Source organism: Leuresthes tenuis, unplaced genomic scaffold (genome assembly GCF_036924035.1).
Source record: "Leuresthes tenuis unplaced genomic scaffold, fLeuTen1.0.hap1 SCAF_9, whole genome shotgun sequence".
In the NCBI taxonomy this organism is placed as follows: domain Eukaryota; kingdom Metazoa; phylum Chordata; class Actinopteri; order Atheriniformes; family Atherinopsidae; genus Leuresthes; species Leuresthes tenuis.
Window position 1 is genome coordinate 17,826,439 of NW_027325363.1, and position 25,152 is coordinate 17,851,590.

At 40.3% G+C, this 25,152-nt stretch overlaps 1 protein-coding gene across 5 annotated transcripts in view; it reads left to right on the forward strand.

Moving 5' to 3' along the window:
* Positions 1–10,591, forward strand: part of LOC140314435 (arf-GAP with Rho-GAP domain, ANK repeat and PH domain-containing protein 1) — a 46,678-nt gene extending 36,087 nt beyond the window's left edge. For 3 of the 5 annotated variants that reach the window (XM_072392610.1, XM_072392612.1, XM_072392614.1), the window contains 8 exons: positions 793–879; positions 1,017–1,134; positions 1,895–2,008; positions 2,107–2,252; positions 2,353–2,435; positions 2,872–2,931; positions 5,304–5,367; positions 5,586–6,226. In XM_072392610.1, the coding sequence (XP_072248711.1) occupies positions 793–879; positions 1,017–1,134; positions 1,895–2,008; positions 2,107–2,252; positions 2,353–2,435; positions 2,872–2,931; positions 5,304–5,367; positions 5,586–5,774 (861 nt within the window). In that variant the 3' untranslated portion in view covers positions 5,775–6,226. Of the gene's footprint in view, positions 1–792; positions 880–1,016; positions 1,135–1,894; positions 2,009–2,106; positions 2,253–2,352; positions 2,436–2,871; positions 2,932–5,303; positions 5,368–5,585; positions 6,227–7,344; positions 7,391–8,634 lie in introns of those variants that run through there. The other 2 variants (XM_072392611.1, XM_072392613.1) reach the window with 2 other exon arrangements.
* The last annotated feature ends 14,561 nt before the right edge of the window (positions 10,592–25,152 follow it).

Here is a 25,152-nt window from a genome sequence, read left to right on the forward strand (position 1 = left end):
TTATTCCTGGCATTGCATGGGCTTGTAAACTTTCTCGCTGGCATAGTTACACGTCATAATAGATATTATAAAGTGTCAGAAGTATCAGCGGAAATCATTTAAGCAGCACAGCGTCTAAACCAGCATGGACATTTTTTCACAGAAAAAGCTCAGTGGAAAACTCTCCAGTCACAATATGTTCAGAGCTACTGCAACAGGCTGCAACTGGTGTGACAAATTTCCAGTAGAAATCACACATTACATGTCTGTCTTATCTGGAAAAAAAGAAGAAGTTAAGCAACTGACTTTTCTGCAGTATAATTTCCAGCTGCGGCCTGCTTCCTCATTGTTTTATGGAACAAAGGAATCAAAAGTTTGGAAATAATAACAAGTGTTGCATTTCTTAACTGTTTCCGAAATTCATTTGGGGTCCAAAGAGCATTTGGTGCATTTGACCAGAGACAACAGTCTCAGTTGCTTTTGAGCCTGTCATATTTGAGGGGCTACTGTGTGTTTAAAACATAGACCTAAAACATTCCTTAACAACTAATATGGCCTTTATTAAAATGCTTCAGTTGAATTAAAGGTGAAATTTTACACTTTAGTGATATATTGCTTGATGTCAAACCCGTAATGATGTACAGAAGCTAAATTCTCAGAACTGTGCAACTTTCCAAATACTTATGGACCTACTTGTGGTGTTCTCAGGTACACTGTATTCAGCCATTGTCCACACATCTGCTGTTTGTTATTATTATTATGCTGATTTTTTAGCGTCCTGTCTGATCTTTTGTCTGTATGTGCATCTGATAGTCACATCAGAGGACTGAGCGTGACGGCCACTTCATCTGCACAGTGTATCTGGAAGAAAAGAAGGACACAGCAGAGCAACATGTCAAGGTAAATTGGATTTTTGCAAATGACACGCCATTACATTTGGCTGTTTTGGTGTCCAATTCTGCTTTTGTGTGCATGCATTAAGTACCAGAATAACAAAGTGCATTAAACTATCCGTATCTTTTCTGCCTTTGCCTCAGATCCCTGGTTCTATGACGGCAGCAGAGTTGACATGTGAGGTTTTGGACCGGCGTAACATCTCGGTTAAAGACAAAGAGTACTGGAGCTGCTGGGAGGTCTGCGATAAGGAGGAAATGGGTGAGACAGATGGAAAGAAAAACAGAGAGGAAAGAGTAGTAGTTGTTGTAAAGGTTTTTCCCCTCTAGCTGTAATACAAGAGCCAAAAGAGCCCGACTCAAAACAAAAGCTTTTCTGAATCGTTGTCTGCTGCTTCTTCAGAGTCAACATTATCACTGTAATGTGCAATAAGTGCATGTCATTCACATTTTTGGTGAAGCTAGATAAGATCTTGGCTTTGGACCAAGTGTGGATAACCACCAGGAATCTCTACACAGCTGACATTAGGTTATTGAGTTGGAGAAATAAAAAGTTTTAAGGTTTGGAAAGAATCGTAGGTTCATATGACCAAATACAAGCTGTGTCAAATTAACAGTGAAAGATGAAAAGGCCCACAGCAAAACAAAAACAATGACACGAGGCATGTAAAATGCTCTCCACTCAGCTTGCACTATCTAGAATGACGCACAAACCCTCGAGGCACAAAAAGAGATCCTTATCAGCAGTGTGACTGTGTGTTGTGGTTTGTTCTGAGCATGGTATGTGGGCCGCCTGGGTCCCCACCAGGAAGCCTGTTGGTGGCTTATCAAATGCCAGCAACACTCAGCTGATTTGGTAGATTTCCCATTCCTTGGCAGAAGAGCAGTTTCAAAACTCTTTCTCATACTTTGCTCAGGCTGTTTTTCTTATGATTCAAATTGCTGTTTTCATGTAAAGGCATGATTTGAGTTAGAATTTTGTTGCATCATCCCGTCTTTCTGTGTCCTCTTCTGCTCCTTAGAACGTCCACTTCATTATCAAGAGCGAGTTTTGCCCATCCTTCACTCCGTCGGGACCGACTCCCATCTCCTCATCAAGAAACAACCCGCTATGGAGGCGATGCTCCTGTTCCTATGTAAACACAAATCAGGCAGATGTTTTCTTTCCAAATCGCTGCATTTTATTCTCTGTGTCGTTGCTGGATACTCACAAATCTCTTATTCTGCCTCCCAGCCAATAAAGTCGATGTATCCAAGCACGGGATGATAAAATTCAGGGAAGAACGGAGCATCTTGGGGTTGGGGCTGCCCACTGGAAACTTTCACGACAAATATTTCATCCTCAATTCAATGTCACTAAGAATGTACAAAGAAGTCAGAGTAAGAGGAATAATCTTCCAAATCTTCTTTTTTGAATTGTCACTTTCTTTCACAGACTCGTGAGCTGATGTGCTCTTTTTTTTTTTTTTTTGTCTATCAGAGTAACCGTCCGGAGCGGGAATGGCCAGTGAAAAACTTAAAAGTTTACTTCGGTGTCAAGAAGAAACTCCGCCCTCCCATATGGTGAGCAAACGTGAACATTTAAATGAAAAGAAACGGGTCACTCATCTGAATGACCAATTTTTCCATTTCTTTCGCTATTGTTTGATTTATTTTTATGCCTATTTTGGAACATTAATGCGTCTTTAACAGATATCCTGTCTTTTTCTTACTTGAATAGGAAGAGCTCTCCTAATTGTAATTTTCAGTTGAATAGTAAATTGGGTGGCAACCTGTTCTGTTCCTCCAGTTCCTCCGCAGCGTAATCATCAAAACAAAAAGTTGATGGCTAAACTTAGAAGTTCAGTTTTCTAAATTTGATCAGAGCTCATAGCTTGCAAAATAGCTCCTTTGGACTTGTATGATTAATGACCACCAGGGGGCAGACTAAGCTCAAGACTCGTACTCATAAAGAAGAGCTATTGAAGAATTTCCTCTTTCTGTCCTTTTCTTTTTCTAGTTGGGGTCTTACAGTCGTGTATGAGAGCAAGAAACCAGAGAAGCCAGAAAGACAGCAGTGGTGAGGCAAAACTAAGAATGATATTATAACATAACGACTCTCACGTGGCTTTGATTCTTTGATGTGAACACCTGTGACCGCTTTCCGTCTCCACAATGCAGTGAAACTGTGTGCTTGTTTCACAGTGAGGAATAGAGCTAAATAATGTGAGTTTTATACCTCCTCTGCCTCTACAGAGAAAGCATCGCTCTATACTACAACACAAATAGAGCTTTAATATATTCTCAAGAGGAGCTGGCAGCCTTCTCATTCAGTTGTTCTGACATGTTCACTGCCTTTTGCAGGCAGTGGCATTTTCCCTTAGCGGCAGCGTGATCACATTTATGATATGCATGTAAACATGACAAACATCGGAGGAAGCTGGAGGCTTCTCTATAGACATAGAAAATGGATCGGGGCCCTGCATGAGTTTGGAGAAGGAATCAAATGAAAGGTCAGCTCCACCCAGAGGGAAACGTTTGAGAACACCTATAATCATGGCTCTATTCTTCACCTGGTCCATTCACATAGATATCTGTGTGTGTGTGTGTGTGTGTGTGTGTGAGCGTGTGTTACGGATATGCATGTCTAACATTGAGGCACATCTGGATGCACTGCTTACAATTTAATATTTTCAAGATTCATATGAGGCAGCTACCATTACAATCCTGTTGCAGTGCGGTGCAATTGAACATAATATGATTCGACAGTGAAATCCATCCACGGTATACAATTCAGATAGTTTGATTTTACGTCTTTGGTTTTATGCTTTTAAGGCTTTTTCTTTGCTCGACCCACCACTGTGGATCATGCCATGAATCATTCCCTCTTTCCTGTTCTGCGTTTCTGCTTACACTTTTACTACATCTCCCACATTTAACAGCTGGGAGGGTGCTCTGATTAACATTAAAGCCTGGTGCAATGTGTCGCAATTACTGCCAGCAGATGGATGCGCCACACCACTTCAGCAGCAGTGACAGGAAAGCAGGGGACCGGTTTTCTATATGAAAGATAAAGCGAGGTGTTGAAGAAAAGTCATAATGTTCAACGGTCTTGCTGCGGTCTTGCTGCAGTCAGTGCTGCTGGAGCCAGACGGCGGGGAATCTGTTAAAGATAACGTTCAGTAATGAATAATAAAGGAATAGGCTCTCTACTCTTTGTCGGGGGGGGGTTGGCCCTGTTATGTTGTGGGTCGTGTCATTGCTTTGTACGCTTTATTCTCATGTCCTTCATAGGAACAAACACATCTGAGAGGAAGCAGGAAGAGATTGCAGAAGAAGTAAAGGGGGGAGGGGGGGGTACTTTGTTAGAAGCTTTATATTTCACCACAGGTAAAATAACCTGTGCTGGAAAAGTTAATAAGGATTATAAAAATAATTGGAAACACACAGAAGTTGATGAATGAGGTGCTCATGTGGCTGTTGTGCTCATCTTGCTTATCTACCTTCACTTAGTGTTGTTTTGTCCTATCCTGGCGTTGCCTCTAGATTTCCTCTTAATATGTTAAATTTGTCTTTTTATGGCACCATCTTATCATATTCCTGCAATCCCTCTATTTAGGTCACTTACTTTTACAGCTGGTGCCACGTAATTGTAGGCAAAAAATGGAAATGTCAACAGTGTCGTAGAGACACTAGACTGTAGGAATGCATGCTCTCCTTTCTAATCCCAGCAAGCACTAATGAGCTCTGTTGGGCGTAATGATGTAAAGCAGGCACAGGGACGAGCTCCGTGTGTGTGAGGTGTGTTAGCATGTGTGCCAAATGATGCTAAATTCATAACCGTCGAATATAACAAACACTACATACTGTTATGTTCTAAAGTCTCACTGTTGTTGTCTCAGTGAAGAGAACTTGAATGCTGGTTGTGGTCTAAATCTGTGCTCCTAACTATAATCACTGTATAAATAACGTCTATTTATTCAGCATCACAGCATGGCTGATGACTCAGAGGAGTATGACACGATAACCTGAGTGGCATAGAATATGCACATGCACACACGGAGTGTTAAGAGACACAAACACCCACACTTTTCATGGATACAGGCAGACACGCAGAGTGCTGGAAGTCCTAATCAGTGTTTTTCTTTGCCTTCACTTTTGAATAAGAAATCGCACTCAGTGTTTGCTCTTGTGGCGTCACTGTTGTGTGCTATCGGTTAGAGCATGTCACTTTCTGTTTATGTCTTTGACTACCCCTCTGTCGTCTGTATTTTCCTCTTTTTCCTATTTTTCCTCAGTCTCTGAAAGCTTATCTGCCTCTCTGACTTCTAGTCTTCTAAGACACACACACACACACACACACACACACACACACGTACGTACGCAGTCTGCCTCCCAAATTTGCTGCACTGTCTGGTTCCAGCTATCACCATCATCACCATTTATTTGCAGGTATCTCTGCTGTGAAACCCAGTCGGAAATGAGGGAGTGGTATGCTACATTTCTCAGCATCCAGGTGTGTTCTCTCTCTCTCTCACACACACAAACACATATTGACAGACATGATTTACAGATGTGCTGTAACTTCAGCGTTGGCAACAATTCAAAATTCATGGCTCATTTTCACTGGTCAGTCATTTTGAAGGCCAAACCAAACTTGGTGGAGTTTGTCCTTGAGCTACAATAGCATTGTAAAATCTCCTCTTCCTTCCCGTCTCTGTCCACTCATTTAAGTACGATGGCGACGTGTGGCCTCAGGACGGACTCCAGATGACCCGAGCGAGCCGCGTGGTGCCCGATACTCGTCACGGTAACGTGTCGCTGATACCACTGCGTGGCAGTGAGAATGAAATGCGGAACAGCGTAGCAGCTTTCAGCCAAGACCCGCTTGCTGTGAGTCAATCTGCCAATCACTGGGACTAATCTAGGACAAACCAAGGCTGCTCAATATAGAGCTGCCAGCTAATCAGAGACATTCATGCCGAACAGGTGGTTCAGACCCTCAACCCTGATCCTTATCGAAGAGCAGGGGAACATGCACGTGCTATTCTAATTGTGCAACATGCTCTGTGGAGGGCTGGTTGCTGTTGAGTCTCTCACTCATAAGACAAACTTCTGACGCATGTTTTCTTATGATTTCTCTTCGATTTGCTCCATCAAAAGGAGAACAGGAGTTGGGGGCTTGTGCCTGTGCGGGATCAATATCTCTGATTCATGATTTAACTGTGATTTAATGATCATGTCAGCCTCTGGGTTCTTTAACTGTGGGATTTGACCAAAAAAAAAAGGGCAAAGAGGCTTTTCTATTGTGAAGCACTTACGTGTGTTTTTGATAACCTGGATTACAAGACAAGAGAATAAAATCCTCATTTGTGCCTGAGCCTGATAATGTTGAAGAATCCAGACGACGTGACGAGAAGCAGACTGCAGCGTCTTCACATTGCAGGCCTTTTGGACTGAGACCCAAGAAAACAACTGCAGTCGGAGTAATTCTGGCGAAGCGCTGCCAAATATCACAGAAAAACAAAAGAATTACACATTTGAAGTGCGCTCGTGCCTTCAGGCAAACTACGGTTAACAGTGTGTTGCACAGCACGGATACTAGGGCTGCTTACAGCGTCGTAGACTTTAATGAATTTGAAAAGCACCAAGGCCGTAGGTTTGGAGGGCTCTATTTCAAGAGCACCGACATGAAACCTGTTCAACAGCATCAGCATCACCCCTTTCTATCAGGTCTCTCCTTCTTTCATAGAGACATCCTTTAAAGTGTTCAGTCTCGGTGCTCTGAGAAACAAGTGTTCACAGTCTGAGGATGCAGTTGTTCTCCTCCTGCTGTTTTCTAGCCATCGCATACCACTCATTAGTTTGCTGCAGACCGCAGCATCACATTAGAATCCAACTCAGCCAGTTGGAACTTCCCCTGGCAATAACATGATTGCTATTTTTGCGTCCACATATTTTTATGTTGATTTCTTGCCTGTTCAGTGTACCGACTCACTTATTTCATTTATTCATCTTTTGTTTGGAGTGTAAATTGAGGTGTGATTGCTTTGGCGATGGGGCAGCAACTGGAGCTGGATTTCTGCAGGACGTGAGTGTGCTGGTGGTGGTGGTGGTAGTGGTGGAGGGGCTTCATTGTGCGTCAGTGTGTTCAATTCTCAGTGTGAAGTGACTGTAAATATGCCACACTGAGCATGTGTGTCAGTGACCGTCTCTTTGTATGAATCTCCCCTACAGCTCACGTAAGACCTTTTCTTAGTATGCATTTAAAAATCATGACGTTTGGGTACTCCGGTACATGTAAGTTTGGTGATGATTGGTATTTGGTTTTTGAGTGTTAGCACAGACTGTCACATTCAGACAGCTTTTTCTAAATGCTTAAATAAACTGTTCAGTCTCAGTCCCATCGCTGTCTTCCCCTCCCATTTCCTCTCTTCCTCATCTGTCCACCCCCAGTATTGCATAAAACATAAACCCTCCATTTATGTTTCAGATCTTTAGAGATCTTCGATAATGCTTACAGCAGTGGCAGCAGCAAGGTAGGAATCTTTCACACTTGTATTGAAAACTAATCTTATCGAGTACATTTCGTCACAATCATTCTGGTCTAATTTGATGGTCTTTGTGATCATCAAGTTTATTGGTCAATATAAACCAGTCTGTGGGATTCTGAATAAATTACAGTAGACAGAGGCTTGCTATAGTCCAGAAATTTCTGTTTTCTTTTAGATCATTTCGTGCCAAATTGTTTGTCTGTTTTTTTAAATTTATTTATTCATTTGAATAACCAAAATATGAAAAGGATTATTTAAATGAAAATGTAACATAGGCTGTAACACTTCTAGAATTATAGTTAAAAAAAAAAAAAAGCTTCATAGAATAATTTATTTACATTTGGCTGCTGTACATCATAAGGTAGCTGATGTATGCAAGTGCCACACAGACATAGAAAGCCTTAAAGTATATCTATTTCTTTTCTTTCTTTAATTTTGTGTAGGATTTCTTTGTTTTTCATCTTTTATTTTGTACTTTGCAGCGCCAAAATTGTCATTGTCATTTTCTAATGATTTAAAGATTCTTAGTAAAAAGTTGCAGGAAAAGGGTTTAAAGTTGTTAGACTGAACTAGATTTCATTTGAAAGATTCTTCGCTAAAACATGTTTTTAGATAGTAAAACTGTGTCGGCCTTTGTTAGACACGCAGCCACTAAAACATGATCAATTTTGGGTTTTAAGGAAAAATTAAGTCGTTAAATAAAGTAATTTCTACTGTGAAAGTTGCCATGCACGTGATCACATGTTCATCTGGCTTGTCCTTAAACAAACTTTAAAATTGTAAAAGAATTTCTGTTCCCAATTTCTGAAATGTGAAACGTGTTATAGTTTAAGATCTTTGGAGTCTGAGAAGTAGCTTAACGTTTGAGTGAAAATTTAAGCATCACCTCAGTTTAAAGCTGATCTGTTTGCTTATCTGTACTGCTGCATCTGTGTTTATCTGTTCTTTTGACGGCAGCTTATTGAGTCCAGTTCTTATGAGCAGCCTCGTATCTGGTTGCCATGGCTCCGAGACGTTCATGGTCTGGATGAGAATTTTAAGCTCGACCTCCCTGGGGACTTTGAAAATACAGTCAAACTGATTTAGGCTCTGGAGAGAAAGGCTGCATGTTAGTTTCCTTAGAAATAATCTAAATACCAAACCTTTGCAGATGCCAATGAATGACAGGATGAGTAAGTGATGAATGTAATGTTCAATCCATGATTTGTTTATATGTCTTTACTTTAAAGGACGGATCACTGGGCCCATCAGATGACCTCTGAATATTCTAGGAACTTCATCATTCTGTGATTGTACAGACCAGAGCACAGACTCCCTTAACTGTATTTGGATTTTGACTTTACAGTCCCACCTGGACCAAAAAAATAAGATAAACGGACAACAGGATCATGTAAGACAACCTGCACTGGTTTTACGCCACTGATGAATTTTAGTTGCACAGAAGAAGCAGAAGGGAACTTCAGTGTTAAAAGCAAAGAGACAGTGATGGACCACAATCGCCCAGACGAGTTCCCTGCTGCTTCCAACTTGTTTTGCAGCAAGTGTTCCCCCAGCTTTCCCCTATCTCTACGGTTTACTGGAGTCTTAAGAGATGCGCTGCGAGAAAACCTTTTTCTTTAGCACATTTATATAAGAAAAGGTTCAAGTTATTGTAGGCATCAAATCCGAGTGCTTAAACTTTTTTTTTTTTTTTCAAATAAAAGTTTGACCGTCATTTGTAGCTGATTTTTCTGTCCACTTTAAGTACTGTTGCTCAACGAGTCGCTGGCATAATTATGCAGCTCAGCATCGAACAATGAAATCCAGACTGAGGTGAAGCCTCGTCCGGACTGGGACTGAAAGGACGGCAAGTGATGGATCGACATCTCTTCCTCCGCAGGACATTTGCCAATACTCTGCAAAATTGGATATTTGTGCTTTTGTCTGCAGAAGTGTTACAACGTGCGTGACATCCATGTGGATGATTTTAATGTTGTGTGAAATAGTGGCTGCTGGGGTGTGAAGGAAAGGACCGTCTTGTACTAAAAGGAAAGAAAAAAAAAAAACAGAAAATCAAAAGAAACCCAAAAGAAAGTCACAACCAAGGACAGAGTATTTTGAAATGTAAGTGCTTGATTTTTGGTAATTATTGTGAATCGGTTAAACCAGCTGTGCCTCGATAAGGTCAGTTTTCCAACCATAGTAACAGCTAGAAAAGCAGTATTCCTCAAGTTTCGGTTTAGAAATGTGTCACATTTGAATTAACAATGTGTTTTTGTCCATTATGCACAACATTGAATCTTTAAAACTATATTTCTACAGTTTGGGGCACAGAATCCTTTAAAAACAGAAAAAAAATCTATAAGCACAAGAAACTTAAAGACATTCCCTTTCTACATTCTATCCCTAGGGGCTCAAACTTGTATATATTTAAATGATTAATCTCACAACAGTTGCCTTGCTAGGTGCATCGCCCATTCTCACTACCTTGTAGTGTTGTCTGTGTGCCACCTGTAAGTTTATTTTATTGTAAAGATTTATTTATTTCGACAGCAGAGGACGCTAGATGCCGCACTGTCCGACCCGTTTGCTCAATTTCACGACTAACGTGATTTTTGGTGAAATGGAAGATTAAACATGTCCAAGCACAGCACCTGTGAAGATTTTGTATTTACAGTGTGTGGTAATGTGAGTGTTTCTTAACTGGCCTTTGGCCTCACCCGGAGTCGACGGACGACTCGACCGCGTAGTGATGACAACCCTTCATATAGAAAGTGTTCCCTCTGGCCTACTTTACAGTGTATTGTTTTACAACATTGAATCACAGTGGTGGCGCTTATGGCACGAATGGTGAGATTTTGGTACCAGTTTTACACATGAAGTAATTTATAAGTTGGACCTCTCAGGTAGGGGAGACCTTAATAATTTCACACAAAAACACACAAACACTGTGTCGACTTGTCAATAATTCTACAATTGTTTCCAGGTTTTATTGTCTTTAAGTCTCAATTGCTTTCCAAATGTATCTCTGTCATCACTACAATTCATTGTTGTAAAACTCCTGCAGAGGTTATTGATACTTTTTTTATTTTATTTTTTTTTTTTATAGGCAGTGTGTTCATTTTTTGTCTTTGCCTCTCTTATTCTCAGTTGGCATTTTACAGATTTTTGTGTCTCTGAAACTCTAATAAACACATTCAGCTAGTTGTTGTTGTTGTGGTTCGTTGTCTCTCTCAGAATGTGCTTCCTCATGTAGAACTTGCTATTTTCAATTTAAAAGAAAAAAGAAACAAATCCATGTCCTTCAGCTCTGGTTTGCCTACATGAGAAGACAAGCCAGGCTAAACACTTTGCATGTGTACATACACTGACACTAACTTCCGTAAAGCCTGCAGGTTCCGTGACAATGTCACGCAACGGCCATAAAATGAACGCCTATAGATTTGCTTTAAGGAAAAATGTCAGCTGTGTGTGGTGTACAGTGATCATAAGGAGAGCCCTGGGAGAGTTTTGTGTGAGTGAGTGTGTGTGTGAGTGTGTGAGTGAGTGGGTGGGTGGGTGGGTTGGTGATTCACTGTGGTCCACCAGCGCTTCATTCATTCTTTTAAGCAGAACTGACACATCAGGGTCACTCTGTACCTCGAGATACCCACCGGAGAGCCCTGCGAGGGACTCGCACACGGGAGATCTTCACTAAACCGTTCGCAAACATGCATAGGAAAGCTACCGGGGAGTAAAAACAAATGCACATACACACACACATTAAAATGGCCTTTACTATATAGGTCATGGCAGCGGTTGCATAACACATGGGGATGGAAACGCAGGGAAGGGTCATAACTGGAAGACAGAGATAAAGTCAAAACTGGGAAAAGAGCTTCAGGGGTGGATCCACAGGGTGGCGAGGTTTGTCAGCCAACCCGCCAGGACGTGCCAGCTCACCCACCACTTCCCAAATACAAAATGTATATTTTCACTGAGCACATTGTGCAACAAGCTCTGAAAACAGACAGACAAGAGGAAGGGCAGCAGCAGCCACCTGCCTCTTACAGACATCTGGACGTCCATGTGTGTAAGCTTCCTTACTTCATTTTCGCCCAGGGCATGCAGTGATGAACAGTGCAAGCAAGTTGCACCTGCAGTGGACTTATCTGCCCGCAGAGCATTGGACCACAAGAATCCTCCTTTATATTAAGTTTAGCCTGACCTTCGGGTGTCCAGAAATAGTGGAAATGATGTTAATGTCTGCTTAAAGGTATACCACCTTCCCCTTTGTTCTACCAACATGGAACAGGTTCAGCTCCACTTTGCATGCCTGCAGAGTTTGATCTGAAAATAATTGGTAAAAGTCAGATTTTTTTTTGCTGCTCACCAAAATATAACCAAATAATAGTCATAAGGAATATGACCTGAAGAATCCCAGGTTCAGTTTGCAGGTATTAACATTCAGGATTTAGATCTCTTTAACTGTGTGTGTAACCTTGTTTTTCAGGGGCTCAAAGTAACAGGACTAATGAACACTCCCTGAATCTAACGTTCATTTTCAATACTTCATCAAGAGTCTTTTGTATGTAATAACTCCCTGAAGTCTGACATTAGTGGACATAATGATGGAATGTGTTTCCCCCTTTGTGATGCTTAGCCAGAGCTTTTCTGCAGCTGTCTTCAGGTGTTCGTGAGACTTTCTGCTGTTTGTTTCGTCTTCAGCGAGTGACATGCTGCTTGATCACGTTAAATAGCTCAAGTTAAATTCACATACATTTTTTTTTATGGTAGTCTTGGATAATACCATGTCTCCTGTTTAGTGTTTTTAATTTTTTTCAGGATGTTGTGAGGTGTTATTATTCAAATGCAGGCAATTATGTTGCAGACCTCACCAGTGCATTTTATCTCATCAGAATGTCCCATTTGTCCACTCCAAATGTTTGGCAGTCTCCCTGATGGATTTGTTTTGTTTTTGCAGCCTGTGGGTGACCTTTTTCATTTGCATGGAGAGCTGCTTTGACTGCATGCTGCGCGTTCCCAGCAACAGCTTTCAAATGCAAATGCACCTCATGGAATCAACTCCAGACCTTTTACCTGCTTAAATTGATAAAGAAATAATGAAGGAATAGCCCACGCTTGTCTACTAAAAAGCTTTTAGAGTCAATTGTACAATTACATTTGAGCACCTGAAAAACAGGATTGTACATGTTAATAAGCTAAGCACTGGGAAAAAGCTGCACTACGAGCCAACTCTTGAATACATTATGGTAAACAGGTAAAGTAGTAAATTTTGTCACAGTAATATTTCTAGATCTCACTGTTTAAGCTTTTTTTTTTTTTTTTAAATAGCAGATTTTGCAGAACCAGTCATTTTGACATCTGTGTGCAGATTATTAAGACAGGGTGTGCAACGACCTCTGTTGATGATGCTTCTTTGATTAATATGATTCGAGTAAGAATAACAATTATAATATCATAATAATAGTAATCATAATAATAAGTTGATTATGATGGTAATATTAAAGAAATACAGTTAGATGAGGAAATTAACGGGTTAATGGGAGATACTGTAGATGGAATAATTTGTTTTTCTGGCAACAATGTACAGTCAAAGTGATTGTGAAGTGGTTTTGTCCTACAGTCACTTTAGCCTGTGAGCAACAAATACTTCTGTTATGGAGATGGACAAATAAAGCATTTAAAAGAAAAATGATATTTTTAGCAGAAAGTAATCAGAGTAGGTAAGCTGCTGAGCAATGCTGATATCGAGCAGCATCTGGTTCACAGGGTTTGAAAATGTTTGAGGGGATGAGCTGCTTGCATCAAGAACGGAAGTTTGATGAGAGATCTGGAGAGTTTTTTCTCTCCCTTTGAATCTGTCGCCAGTTTGAAGAGATGACCTGAGGCTCATTGTGTAGTTGTGTAACTATCTGTTTTGACAAGCAAAGGCAAAAGAATATTTTCCAGCAGTTAGTATGGATGACATCTAGACACATTTTGCTGTTAGAGGTCCAGATGTGACGACTTACGAGTTGGTACCAGAGGGCCACTGGCAGCGCTTTACGTGTTTGAGGAAGTCTGGAGCAGTCACATGTTGAGTTAGCGTGACTCAACAGAACATTTTGACAAACCCTGCTCTGTGTTGGAGGTTAAGAATCTGTGTGATTCGATGGTACTTGGGGAATTTAAAGATTGCTTTCCATCTGAGACTGCTACAAATGTTCTTGAGTGTTGGGTAAGAGGTGCCTGTGAAGCTACGGGGGGAACTCAGGTGACTGAATATGTGCTGGTACACGAAAATTAGTAGAAAGAGTCTTGGTTTGCATTCACATGACATGTTTGGTGATTTTGGAAAGCAGAGAATTCTGCACTAAAAAGTAAGACGAATCATGTCGCTGGTAAACATGTTGAACCAGCCACTCCCAGTGTTCCAGGGAAGAAAATCCAAGTTATCTCAGAGGAAGACCTTGATTCAGTTAAACCCGATTCTGGTTGTTAAGCTTCTGCATCAGATGGGTGTGTATCTCTGATGGGACGTTATATAAAAGTTCTTAAATCGTATTAGATACAGAAGCAAATGATGTGGTTACCAGTCCATGCTGCCCTCATCTCAGCATTTGGATATGATTGTCTGCGTCGTCATCATAGAGGGGTCTCAGCTACCTAAAGTGCAGATGGAAAAGATATGACACTGGGGAATGATTTGGTGTGCATTATATTTCAGCTGAATAGGCAGGAGTTCTCTGTTCACCAACGGCTTGTGTTGTGGCTAGGATCAAGTCAAATTAAGTAAAATTCTTCAGTTCAGGATAAGATCAGAGTGTGATTTGGAAAGTGATTTTCATGCACCTGAGTCTCTCTCCTTGTATGAAATAAGTTTTGAATTGACTAAATATTTACCTAACCAGGAGATCAAATTCTTTAAATTTGAATATCTTTTCCAAGCGAAAAGTGAGCTGTTTAAACAGCTGCAACCTTCAGGTATCTCCTACAGAATTAAGTGATGCTCTATTAGCGGGTGCCACATGGGTTTGAAGGATGATCTAGTTGTCAAAACAGCAGGTCCAGGTAAAGATCAACGTAAATTTTTGAAGCGTTATCGTAACTAGAGTTAAGAGACCAGACTGTCACAAACAGTTACTGTTTTTAGTCTTTTCCTGACTCTGATGGGACAGCAGTTGAACCTTGCTGTACATGTCAAGTACCAATCACAGTTGCGGACAACCTATTTTAAACATCCAGTCATCAACTGCGAAGAAATTTTGCTGAGTTGAAATGTTGGGTTTAAAAATCTATTGATTGTGTTTCACCAAGTTTTTGTGCTTTCCTTCCACTCACCCTGTATGTGCTATCCCAGCCAAGTATGTAACACAGGCTCAAGTAAGTTTACTTTCCTATGTGAAATGTTAAAGATCATTCAGAAAGACTGGACATCAAATGTGTTCTTATATTGTACTTGTGAGGATATTGCACAGACTTGACAGGGATGTGGAGGATTTGTGGTTGCTTTCAGCTACTAGGAAAGTGTGTTAAGAAGGTCATGGTTTCACTCCAAGTCTTACCAAGTCTTTAGTCAAATTGTACACGGACAGCTGGGAGAGTTTCAGGATGAGGGGAATACAGATTAACCCCCTCTGAACTTAATCTAGTAAATGTCTCTCAGAATGACAAGACTGGATGACATGTGTGTGTAACCAGCAGTCTAAAAAAATCAGGATGAGGACTATTGAGTATTAGCCATGTTGCAGATTGTAGGGATGCAGAATGACATTGCAGAGTGTCCATTTTGAGCAGTTTGGTAGGAAATCCAGTTTGGTGGCACTTACTGTCTTAGCAGAACTATCTTAATCCTAATCAAGATTTCAAGAGAACGTGTTTTTCTATAGAACATCTCAGGTTGAATCAGATTCCTGTTCCTCAGAGGAGTTTTTACTGCTTGTATAGTGCAGCCAACATTCATTGGGAGGGAGGATGTGGCAGTGACAGATTGCTCCCTATTGGAAGATTGCTTAAAGAATTCTGAATCATTGCAAAGGGTTGACATTTAGTCAACTTGTTTAAAAGCTTACTGAGTTGGTTGATTTGAAGTTATTTATCCCTATTTGGGTACATGCCTTTAAAAATCTGATTGAACTTGACATTGATGTGCAGAACGGAAAAAAAAAACTATCAATCAAAGGTTGTGTGAAGTTTCTGAGGAGGTGTTGAAAATGATCGATGGTGAAGTTAATTTCATGCTTGATAACCACAGTGCTGCAACCCTCTTTATCCAGAAAGGCATCTCTGTGTCAGTTGGTTGAAAAAGCTGGTATGTCACTGCGGTGTGGCGCAGGCTTACGCAAAGTAGATGCTATGTCAAGGCCTGAGTCTTATCCATGCGTTTTGTTAAGAACTGCATTGATTTACTTGTGTCAGCAGAGTAAAATTCAATCTTTCAAAGGAGTACTAGCTCATGAAAGATCTGTTTTTATGACACCAGCTGACTTACATAAAGACACTAGCTGCATTTCAACAACTCAGAATGATCTGAAAGTTTTATTCAGGCATTTATTAAACAACCATCAGACTGCAATCTTAATGAAAGGAGGTTGATAAAAGTCACTGAGATGTATTGGAGTTGTAGGTCAAACTAATGTTTCCGCTGTTGTTATTTGTTCCTTCTCTAGTAGCTTCTCTGGCTTAATTTCAAATCCACAGTTGTGTTTTGTTTTGTTTTTTGCTTCACGTGAGCACAATTTTGGTAACATCAAAACTTTGCTGTGTTTCTCTCCAGCTCTCTTTTGCTCTCAAGCTTCACGTAGATGCACCTGAGTTTGAAGAGGGTGTTGTACTCTCTGAAGCTGACAAACAAGGTATTGATCATCTAGTTATTTTCTTTTCTGAGAAGTTCAGCTCCTACCGGCTAATCACTCAGAGCTAGAACAAAGGGAGCTCTGCCATTAATCTTGTCTTTGTGGCAGTTCCATGTTTGTTTTGACCCCACTCACCTTAATGAACTCACTGCAGAGGTTTGTTTTTGTGTGTTGTGTTTCTGCAGCCCAACAACTTGAACATTCTCCATATTAAGGAGAAATGTGATGCCATTGCACCTGTGATTCTTTGTATTTCAGCTAATGAGATGTCTTCCACCTTGACCTTCAGTTCCCATTCTCTTTCACCTTAAATTGCTCCATAGCATCCAGGCAGTTGAGCATCCACATGCTGAGTCATGAGAGGGAAAGTGTTTCGAGTTGTGTTGACGTGTTCGTCAGGAACCTCAGCTGTCTCATCTTAAATTGTGAAATTTGTTTCTAATGTCGAGGTTAAGGACCAAGGTAGGAAACCTTCCTTTGGAGCTGAGACTAACAGGCTAACATGCATCCTAACCTTTCCGATCACATGTGGACCGCACAAAATACAGGTGTAAATGTCCTCAGGACAGATTAAGACGCATTCACATACGACTACTTAGATGTGGTTCAGGATGCTTTTGTTCACGTTGGTTTAGCAGTCTGAATAGAAGCAGAGTTTCAACAAGGATGTTTTCACACTCTCCTGGTTTCTGGAGAAATCGCATTCTGTAAAAAGACGTGACAATACTTTGAAGATGTTTCACTCACAGGAAACCTCCTTCACGTCTGTCTGTCATGGTAATATCTGTAGCCAGAGTGAACAAAGCAAGTGAGCTTCAAAGCTCTGTCCTTTTTGTCCCGTGAGTCGTCATAATGGGTCTTGCCCAGATCAACCTCAGTTTAATTCACAGCAGAAGAAGGGCATGCCCTTTATTGGAGCATGGGCTGTCATTGGCTGATGTAGCTTGAGGATATGACATAGAAGCTCCTACTCGCTTTCAAGTGAGGTACCAATCAAAAACTGTGAAGGCTGGCTATATTTTGAAATCCAGATGTTAAGAATGTTTGCATGCAAACCAGACTTCTAAAAGAGAATATGTGAAAGGTCAGGCACAGCTGCCAGCTCATTGTAAATTATTCAACAGCAATCTGTGGGAATATACGGAAACAATCTTTTTGGGATAAAGGTATAATTTAAATGGATTTTCAGGACCCTAAATAAAAAAAGAAAGATTTTCTGGGAAAGTGTATGATATCAGTGGATTGCAAGGATGCTTTAGAGATGACTTACCTTGAAATTTTGATTACATTTTGCTGGTGTTGATTGCAAATGCTGCGGTCACTGTATCATTGAATGTTTTGTACAAACTAAATCATAAGAATTCTAACTTTTTAATGGAATGTCGTAAGAACACCCACTTAAATCTAGTCTGCTTATTGACAATTAACATGACACTGGATTTTTGCTGGGTTGAACCACAATTTCCAAGAATCACAAGTTTGAGATAGTTTGGCTGTTTTATTTGTTCTGCCCACACAACAGGAGCTGCCAGCTGTCTTACGAGGTAAAATTGATCAGTCTTGTGTCAATCTTTTTGTTGTTGTTGCTCATTGTCAGAGCCGGTAAATGTGTGTCTCTGTAAAGTAAAAGTGAACCGTTCCCACTCTTGTAGCCCCGTCTGCAGCAACTTCAGTGTTAGCACCCAGGTGGGTCTGAGTTATACCTGTGACCACAGAGGAGTATTTTCATGTGGGACAAAATGCCTGCTAAACACTTTCATTGCACTCAAAGGCCAGATGTTAGTGTACTTTAGCAGATTTATTTGTAAAGGGTTTTGGTATAGGATTATAATTCAAGCTGGATGGAAGAGCAGCACGAACAACACAAACATTATTCCCTTTTTGTGGATTTACCGTCTTTGTATCATGTTCACTGCTTTTTTAGAAACCCAGCTGTGTAATCTGTTTGGGTTGGGTGGGGGGACGGGTTATGATCAGACAGCAAATATGTGTGAGATTTAGTGGACCCCAGAACTTGCTGGTTAATTCATTTCAGTGTGTAGGGATTGTCTGCACAGTTCACCAACTATTGGTTTGAGATACAGATCAGCTCATTTTTTGTAGTTTTAAAACGGACCAACATGCAGCTTTGAAAGGAAATTCCTCTCTCCTTGTTTTTGTCAGACAAAACTCGATGATGTATGGGGCGACACATCTACACAGTCAACAGGACATTTGGAAGTATCTCAGTGAATTGATGTAGACTCTCTTGGGCTTATTGTTGCCTTCAGGCCTCTTTATCTTTCAGTTTATCTTTCTAATATTGTGAAACGCTTCCTGGTAAAAATTTGTACAAAAGCAGCTGTATATATTACATTTAATTTAATTTCCTCTTTCCTCTCCAGACCAGCAATGGGTTGATTGTCTATCACCTTTATTAATCCTAAACACCAGCTATCTTTGCAGCATTGTAAATGTTAACCTACAGGAATTGTTTACTTGTCATATTTTGTGTACTTGATTGCAATCTCCACATTTACCTGCAGTGTTTAGATGGATGAGGCATCAGTCCTGATTCTAATCAGTCCTGATTCTAATAATTACACGCTATGTGCTCACGCTCCCTGTCAGAACTGGCTGCCATCTCTGAGAAAATCTTCTAATCCATCGCTGATGAGCTTCAGAGTTTTGTGGATATAATCAATCAGATCTGTTTGCTCAGATCAGTCTCATTCTACATTTTCTTCTCTCGACTTCCAGGCAAAATCATTTCCACCTCAGAAAATCCTGATCTCCTGCTTTGTTGTCAAGGAAACCAATCAAACAAGAACCGATCCCCGTAAAGGTGTTAATCCTGGTAGCATTCAGACTATAAAAAGGTTTACTTTCTGAGGTCACACTGTAATTGTAATCAGCAGGCCGTGCTCTGTTTCGTACTTGATTGAGAGGCTGATACGTTTGTAAAGCAGCATGTGTCTTTTCTTCTGTGTCTCTGATGCTGAATAGTACACATCGATATAAGGAGCTGTCAGAAAGAGGTTTAAAGACGTGTATGGGTGAGAGGGAAGGAACGTTCTTTTCTAGCTTATTTTTTTTCCCTGCCGTGGGTCCTGCGGCAACTTATCATTCAGACTAAGAGAAGAGGGCATGAGAGAATTTAAAAAATCACCTGCCATCCGCTCACAACTATAGTCAGAGCCCTGAAGTTCAGACACAGGTGAATGTCTCCTCTAAAGATATTTATATTGCACATTAGTTCAACTGAGCAGAATTGCTTTCTAATTATAACTACCTGAATGCCTACCACTGTAGAGGACATGCTCAACTCTTCTCTGAGGTGTTTTAATTGTCTGAATTGTGGCTCACCTGCCAGTGAAGAGACAATGGCAGCAGGTGATTTTCCCAAACATGTAAGAGGCCTGCAGCAGCCAAGTTTAAACTTTATTTCACTGAGGTAAGTATTCAAATATCTAAATATTTTGTGCTGAATTTTAAATTCAATTTACTAAAACTTGAATTGAAATGGATTGTCAGAACCTTTGCAAAGAAAAGTACAGCTCACACACATATGTATGTATATATATATATATATATATATATATATATATACAAAAATCCATTTCAATTAAACTTTTAGCCAATAAATCATTTGATATTTCTTACTTTAAAATTATAAATAGCTGTAAAACATCAGGTGGTGCACAACTGACAAAACAACGAAGCAAATATACATAGCTGTCCCCATCTCACTTTTAATCTTCACGTGATGTTTTCTGATGCTAGTTGTTTGTTTTTGTGTGTGTCTTTCTTGTTATCCTTGAAACCTCTCCTGCAGGCTACAAATGAAATGGGAGCCAGAGAGAGTGTGCTTGATGGTCTCTATTGTCACATGGAGCATCTCTCAGCTGGATGCAGTTCATCCAGACAGTTTCTTTTTTTACATTTCATTAGCACCTTGTCTCCAGTCACCTCCAGCTGACTGGAGAACACTTATAAATCCACACGCAGCCCTGTCCCACTCCTTCCCTGCCTTTCTTACACACATATAGACTCTTAACACACTTACTGTGTTCTGCCGCACCTCTCTGGTACTTTTGAAGCTGTCCATTACTGCTGTGTCTAAATACATCGCCATTCAGCCCCGCCCTCCAAATCTATCAACAATTACTGGTCCCTCAAATATAAAAAGATAAGGGGAGAATAAGCTCCTTCTCCTTGTCCCCATGGCAACAATTCTCCTCCTCTCCTTTTCTGTGCAATCAATCATACAGCGACTGTCTGCTTGTCTTGCCCCATTCTGGCTAAAGTGGAGAAGTTCAAAGACCAAATATCACTTTCAGAGATTTGACCTTTAGGCTGTTTTGGGTTATATTCATCCACCATGTCAGCCTGCCATCAGTGTTTTTCTAAAACAAGAGGTCACTGTGCTTCTTACTTTGTGACCTCAACTTACAAAACATATTTTGTAAGTAACACATATAACATATATATTTTAGAGCACTAAAAACAAGTATGATGTTAAATTCTCACCACTCATTATGTATATATCTATTCTCTAGACTATATAGATACTCTAGACTCTTGCAATTAAACAATATTTAGCAGTAAGACTGAGCTATAACTTTTTAGTTTCAAGCTAATTTGAACATGTAATGGCCAACAGTGTGAAACAAAAGTGCTTTTCTGTGGGTTTTTTTGGCCCCAATACGTTGATCTCATAGACCTATGATGCTTATTTTATCGTTTCCTTTCAACTCCACCTCTGACTCGTCATTCTTCAGCTTTATCTTTCAGCCAGACCATTTTTCACCAGAACCAAAGACGGAGGAATTGGGGAACATTACTTGTCTGACACCTGGCTTATCTAACAGATACAATCATCATGGAGGGGGTGGTTGTAGTGGTGATGTGGATGGAGGTGGCCCAGAGGGGAGAAGAGACAAAATACAGAAAGGAAGAAATGAAAGAAATTGGTGTCGAATGCAAGGGTGTAAAAGAAAAGATATAAATAAAAAAGAGAGCGATTGTGCACATAGGTGTGATGATTGAAATAGTAAAGTGGAGGTCCAAAATATGAGGTGAAAGACAGTTCAAAGGGGAAGAAAGAGAAAAATGTGAGTGTGAGGACAGAACACGATAATGACAATGGGAGAGAATGACCATTCTGGAGGCAGATAAAAAAAGGACCAGACGAGAAAGAGTTGAAACAAATTACATCATGTGTTGAGGTCTTGTCAATCTGAAATTGCTACTGTTAGTTTTTAGAAGCAGCTAAACAGCCTGACAGTTGAGAAACCCCTGGAGCTCATCATGGATGAAGGAGAGGAAAGAGCAGAGGATAGCAGTAGGGAGAAGGATGCAAGAACTGCTGGAGGAGGAGGAAGAGAGGACCTGGGAGACAAGTGCTAATAGTAGATTAGTCACTCTAAAGATGCTCTGGGCCAATGCACCACTAATCACTCTATGTGTGTGTGTGGGTCTGTGTGTGAATATGTGTATGCATGTGCTTGAGTTTATGGATGAGGGTGGAACAGGAAGCGCACAAGTCGACAGAGTGAGCAATTTGCCCCTTAATCACTGTACAGTTTAATTAAACCTGACCGACTTTATGAACAGACATACACAGTGTTGCAGGGCAAATGATGTCATTGTATTATTTTGGAAAGACAGCTGCAGTAGTCATCACATCATCTGAATACCAGCAAACACATTTCTCTCCTTACACTGCAACAAAACTTGTCTCTTTAAACGTTTTGACAGGGATTCTATCTTTTCTTTTTTTCTCATCTTGTTTGTCTCTCTCTCCTCAGTTTCCTCTTTTTCTCTTCCCTCAGGCACACAGATGTCACATTACAACATTGTGACTGCATATCAAACCGACATCTTAATGTCCTCTTTGACCTTCCCCACCACAGGACCACAAACTCATGTTTTCTGTGCAAACTGCCTTTAAGTGCTCAGAATGTTGTCTTAAAATGTAATCAAGGGGTTCACAGTTTTCAAAGACAGTAATCATGTCAGGCTGGATTGTGCAGGTTCATAAAACATTTGGGAAATCAAATTTGAAACCTTATCAGTGCTGTTCATGGATGACTTGGAAGAAATGCAGCTATCAATGCAACCGAGATGCAGGAGATAAACAAGAGGATTTTATGCGGTTTATTCAGAGGAACATTTTAAGCTTTAAAGCTTCACTCACTCTGGACTGCATGGTCATGCACCAAAATATATGCACGGTCAGACCAGCTACCAGAATGCAGAACAGAGGAACTCGGTTTATGACATGAGGGAAGGAGGATGTGCTCTCTGGTAAGATCATTATTGTCCTGCGACATGTTCATATTCAAGTAGTTTGTTACTGCATTAACGCTTAAAATATTGAATATCGACCCAATAAAATACAAAAAGGAGCAATGTTACTGTCTTTAACTCATTCAGCTGACTCCAGAACAGGCCTTCATGGAAACAGACACTATATGTTGATATATTTGATAAAGATATTTTGAGTCACCACACTTGCAGAATGTTCAGTCAGCTGTTTTTTTCTTTTTAATTTGGTAAAAGACTAAAACAAAAAAAAAAAACAGATATGACACAGACACATAGAATATATCTAATAGCTAAACATTCCTCCTGTGTAAATGAGCAAGAAATTAAAAAGAAAAAGTAAGTCTTCCCTGAGGAAAAGTTTGAACACTGTTTGCTCTGTGGAAAGATGCATTATCATCCTGGAAAAAATACCACCAAACATCACCAAAACCTCCTTTTGATCAATGAAATGAGAAAAGCATCCAAAGTGTCAATGTCCACCTGTGCATTGACTGTAGAGGTGATGACTACCATCTCCTCTGGTCCTTTACCTGACGTCAAACCCATATCACCAATGTTTGAGGAAATTTGTGAGTTCTCTTCAGTCATTTTCATATGCACAAAAAAAGCTTCTGCGTCATCTCCTTGTTCAATGCAGATTGGTGAATCATCACTGAATATCACTTTCATCCAGCCATCCACAGTCCTTGACTGCCTCTCTTTAGCCCACTGTAACCTTGTTTACCTCTGGGTGCTGGTACTGGTTTATGTTTCCCCTTTACAACCTTCCTATTTTGTCTCTATACTTGCTCCAAATTTTGAACACAGATCACTGGCAGCAACCAACATCCTTTATGTCACTCTGAGCTAAATTACTTTCTTAAAGAAGCTTTATAATACTTTCCATTGTTTCCACTGACAACTCTCTTGTTCAGGTCCATGTTTCCTCGCAATCAGTCAAGTACAACAGCTCAAACTGTGTGTGTGTGTGTGTGTATGTATGTCTGTTTGTGTGGCCTAAGTTAGAAAATTTCACACTCTGTCATGACTGGGTTGGATTAAAGCAGGTTCCTGTCAATCTGTATGTTTATGCACACCTGTGTATGAATAGTGATGACATTGATCCTCAATGCGGAAACATAAGAATGGACACAGCACAGTTAAGCCAGGCCTTCATAAATCACATGTCCGCAGTTAGAATCCCCCATCTGAGCACAAAGCAGCTTGGGTGCTGTGCAGGGAACCAGAGAGAAAATAGAGACTGCGTGAATGATGTAGCCATAGGGCCTTCTCATGAGTGTGTGTGTGTGTGTGTTGTCCTGTGCTATGCTCTTTGAATTATGTAAGCTGTTTGGGAAAGGGGCAAAATTCTGCACACAGTAAAATAAAGTGGCATTGGGGAGTGCTATCAAAAATACAATTTACAGGAGATGAAAATAAATGATAGCAGTCCAAGTTTAATAGAAACACACACCGGGAAGCTCAGTCTTAAACCCATTTAGATTCTCCAAACTTCCCTGGCAGGTTTGGTCACGTGCACAGAACTTTTGACGTAGTAGCATAATCCTCTTTTCTCTCCTCACTTCCTTCTTGTCTGCAAATACCACCCTCATCCAGCTCTCTTCCGACTTCATTACTCATTGCGCTGTGCCTGTCTCGACCGTGTGCATTAACATATGGCACAATGCTGTATGTTGCTGCTGCTGCTGCTAAGCTGCGGAAAAAAAATCGCCATCTGTGTGATTTTGGTGCTTTACTGACTCTTGTGCGTTGATGCATGCGACTTCACACGTCAGGTATTATCCCTACTTTTAGGATTTTATTCATAGGATACTTTGAGATTAAATACAACATAAAATATAGACTAACCAAACTGCTGCACTGTAGTTTTTCCTATAGTATTTACATGTAAACAAAGCAGTAATTAGTGGTAGGATTTTGGCTTGATAAGAGAAACTGATCCTCGATGCATGGAGGGGTTTTGTTAGGAGTTTGAGATGAATGTGTCCAACTCCTTAGACTCAGCGCACAGAAGAACTGCCCACTGTCCACTGTCACTGCTACAGATCTGTAGAAAGTTAAGAAAATATGTCTTTTTACATCTTTTCTGGGAGTAAACTGAGACTGATGTTTAGAACAATTCAATCCATGCGTTTTTTGTTTGAAGTAACAGCTTCCAAATGTTTTTGACAGATTTGTTTGTTGATTAATTTATACTGCACCAACACAAATTCCCTTTGAGGATTATTTTAGTATCATTAAGCTGAAATGAATAAAAATCAAAACTTTTGTTCATTTGTTCTTGTCACCTTTGAGGTTGTATTTTATTCTGTGGGTTTTTGAATTTACTTAAAGTCTGTACTGTATTGTTATATTTGCTTCCTGTTTTGTTTTGTAGTTTATGATCCATCTGTTCATTCTGTCAGTCTTCCTGCTCTCCTTGTACATCTGGATTCAGTTAGCTAATCACCATCACCTACCCTGTAAAGTTCATTAGCTCCCTTAATTTAAGTACTCCCTAGTTTGTTCAGTTTAGTGCCAGATCCTCAGCAGCTCTCTCTTCCTTTGCCATTGTACATTTTCCAGTCCTGTGTTTTTCTTGTTTTGTTGTCTTACTACTGCAGCACCTACTTCTCTCATCGT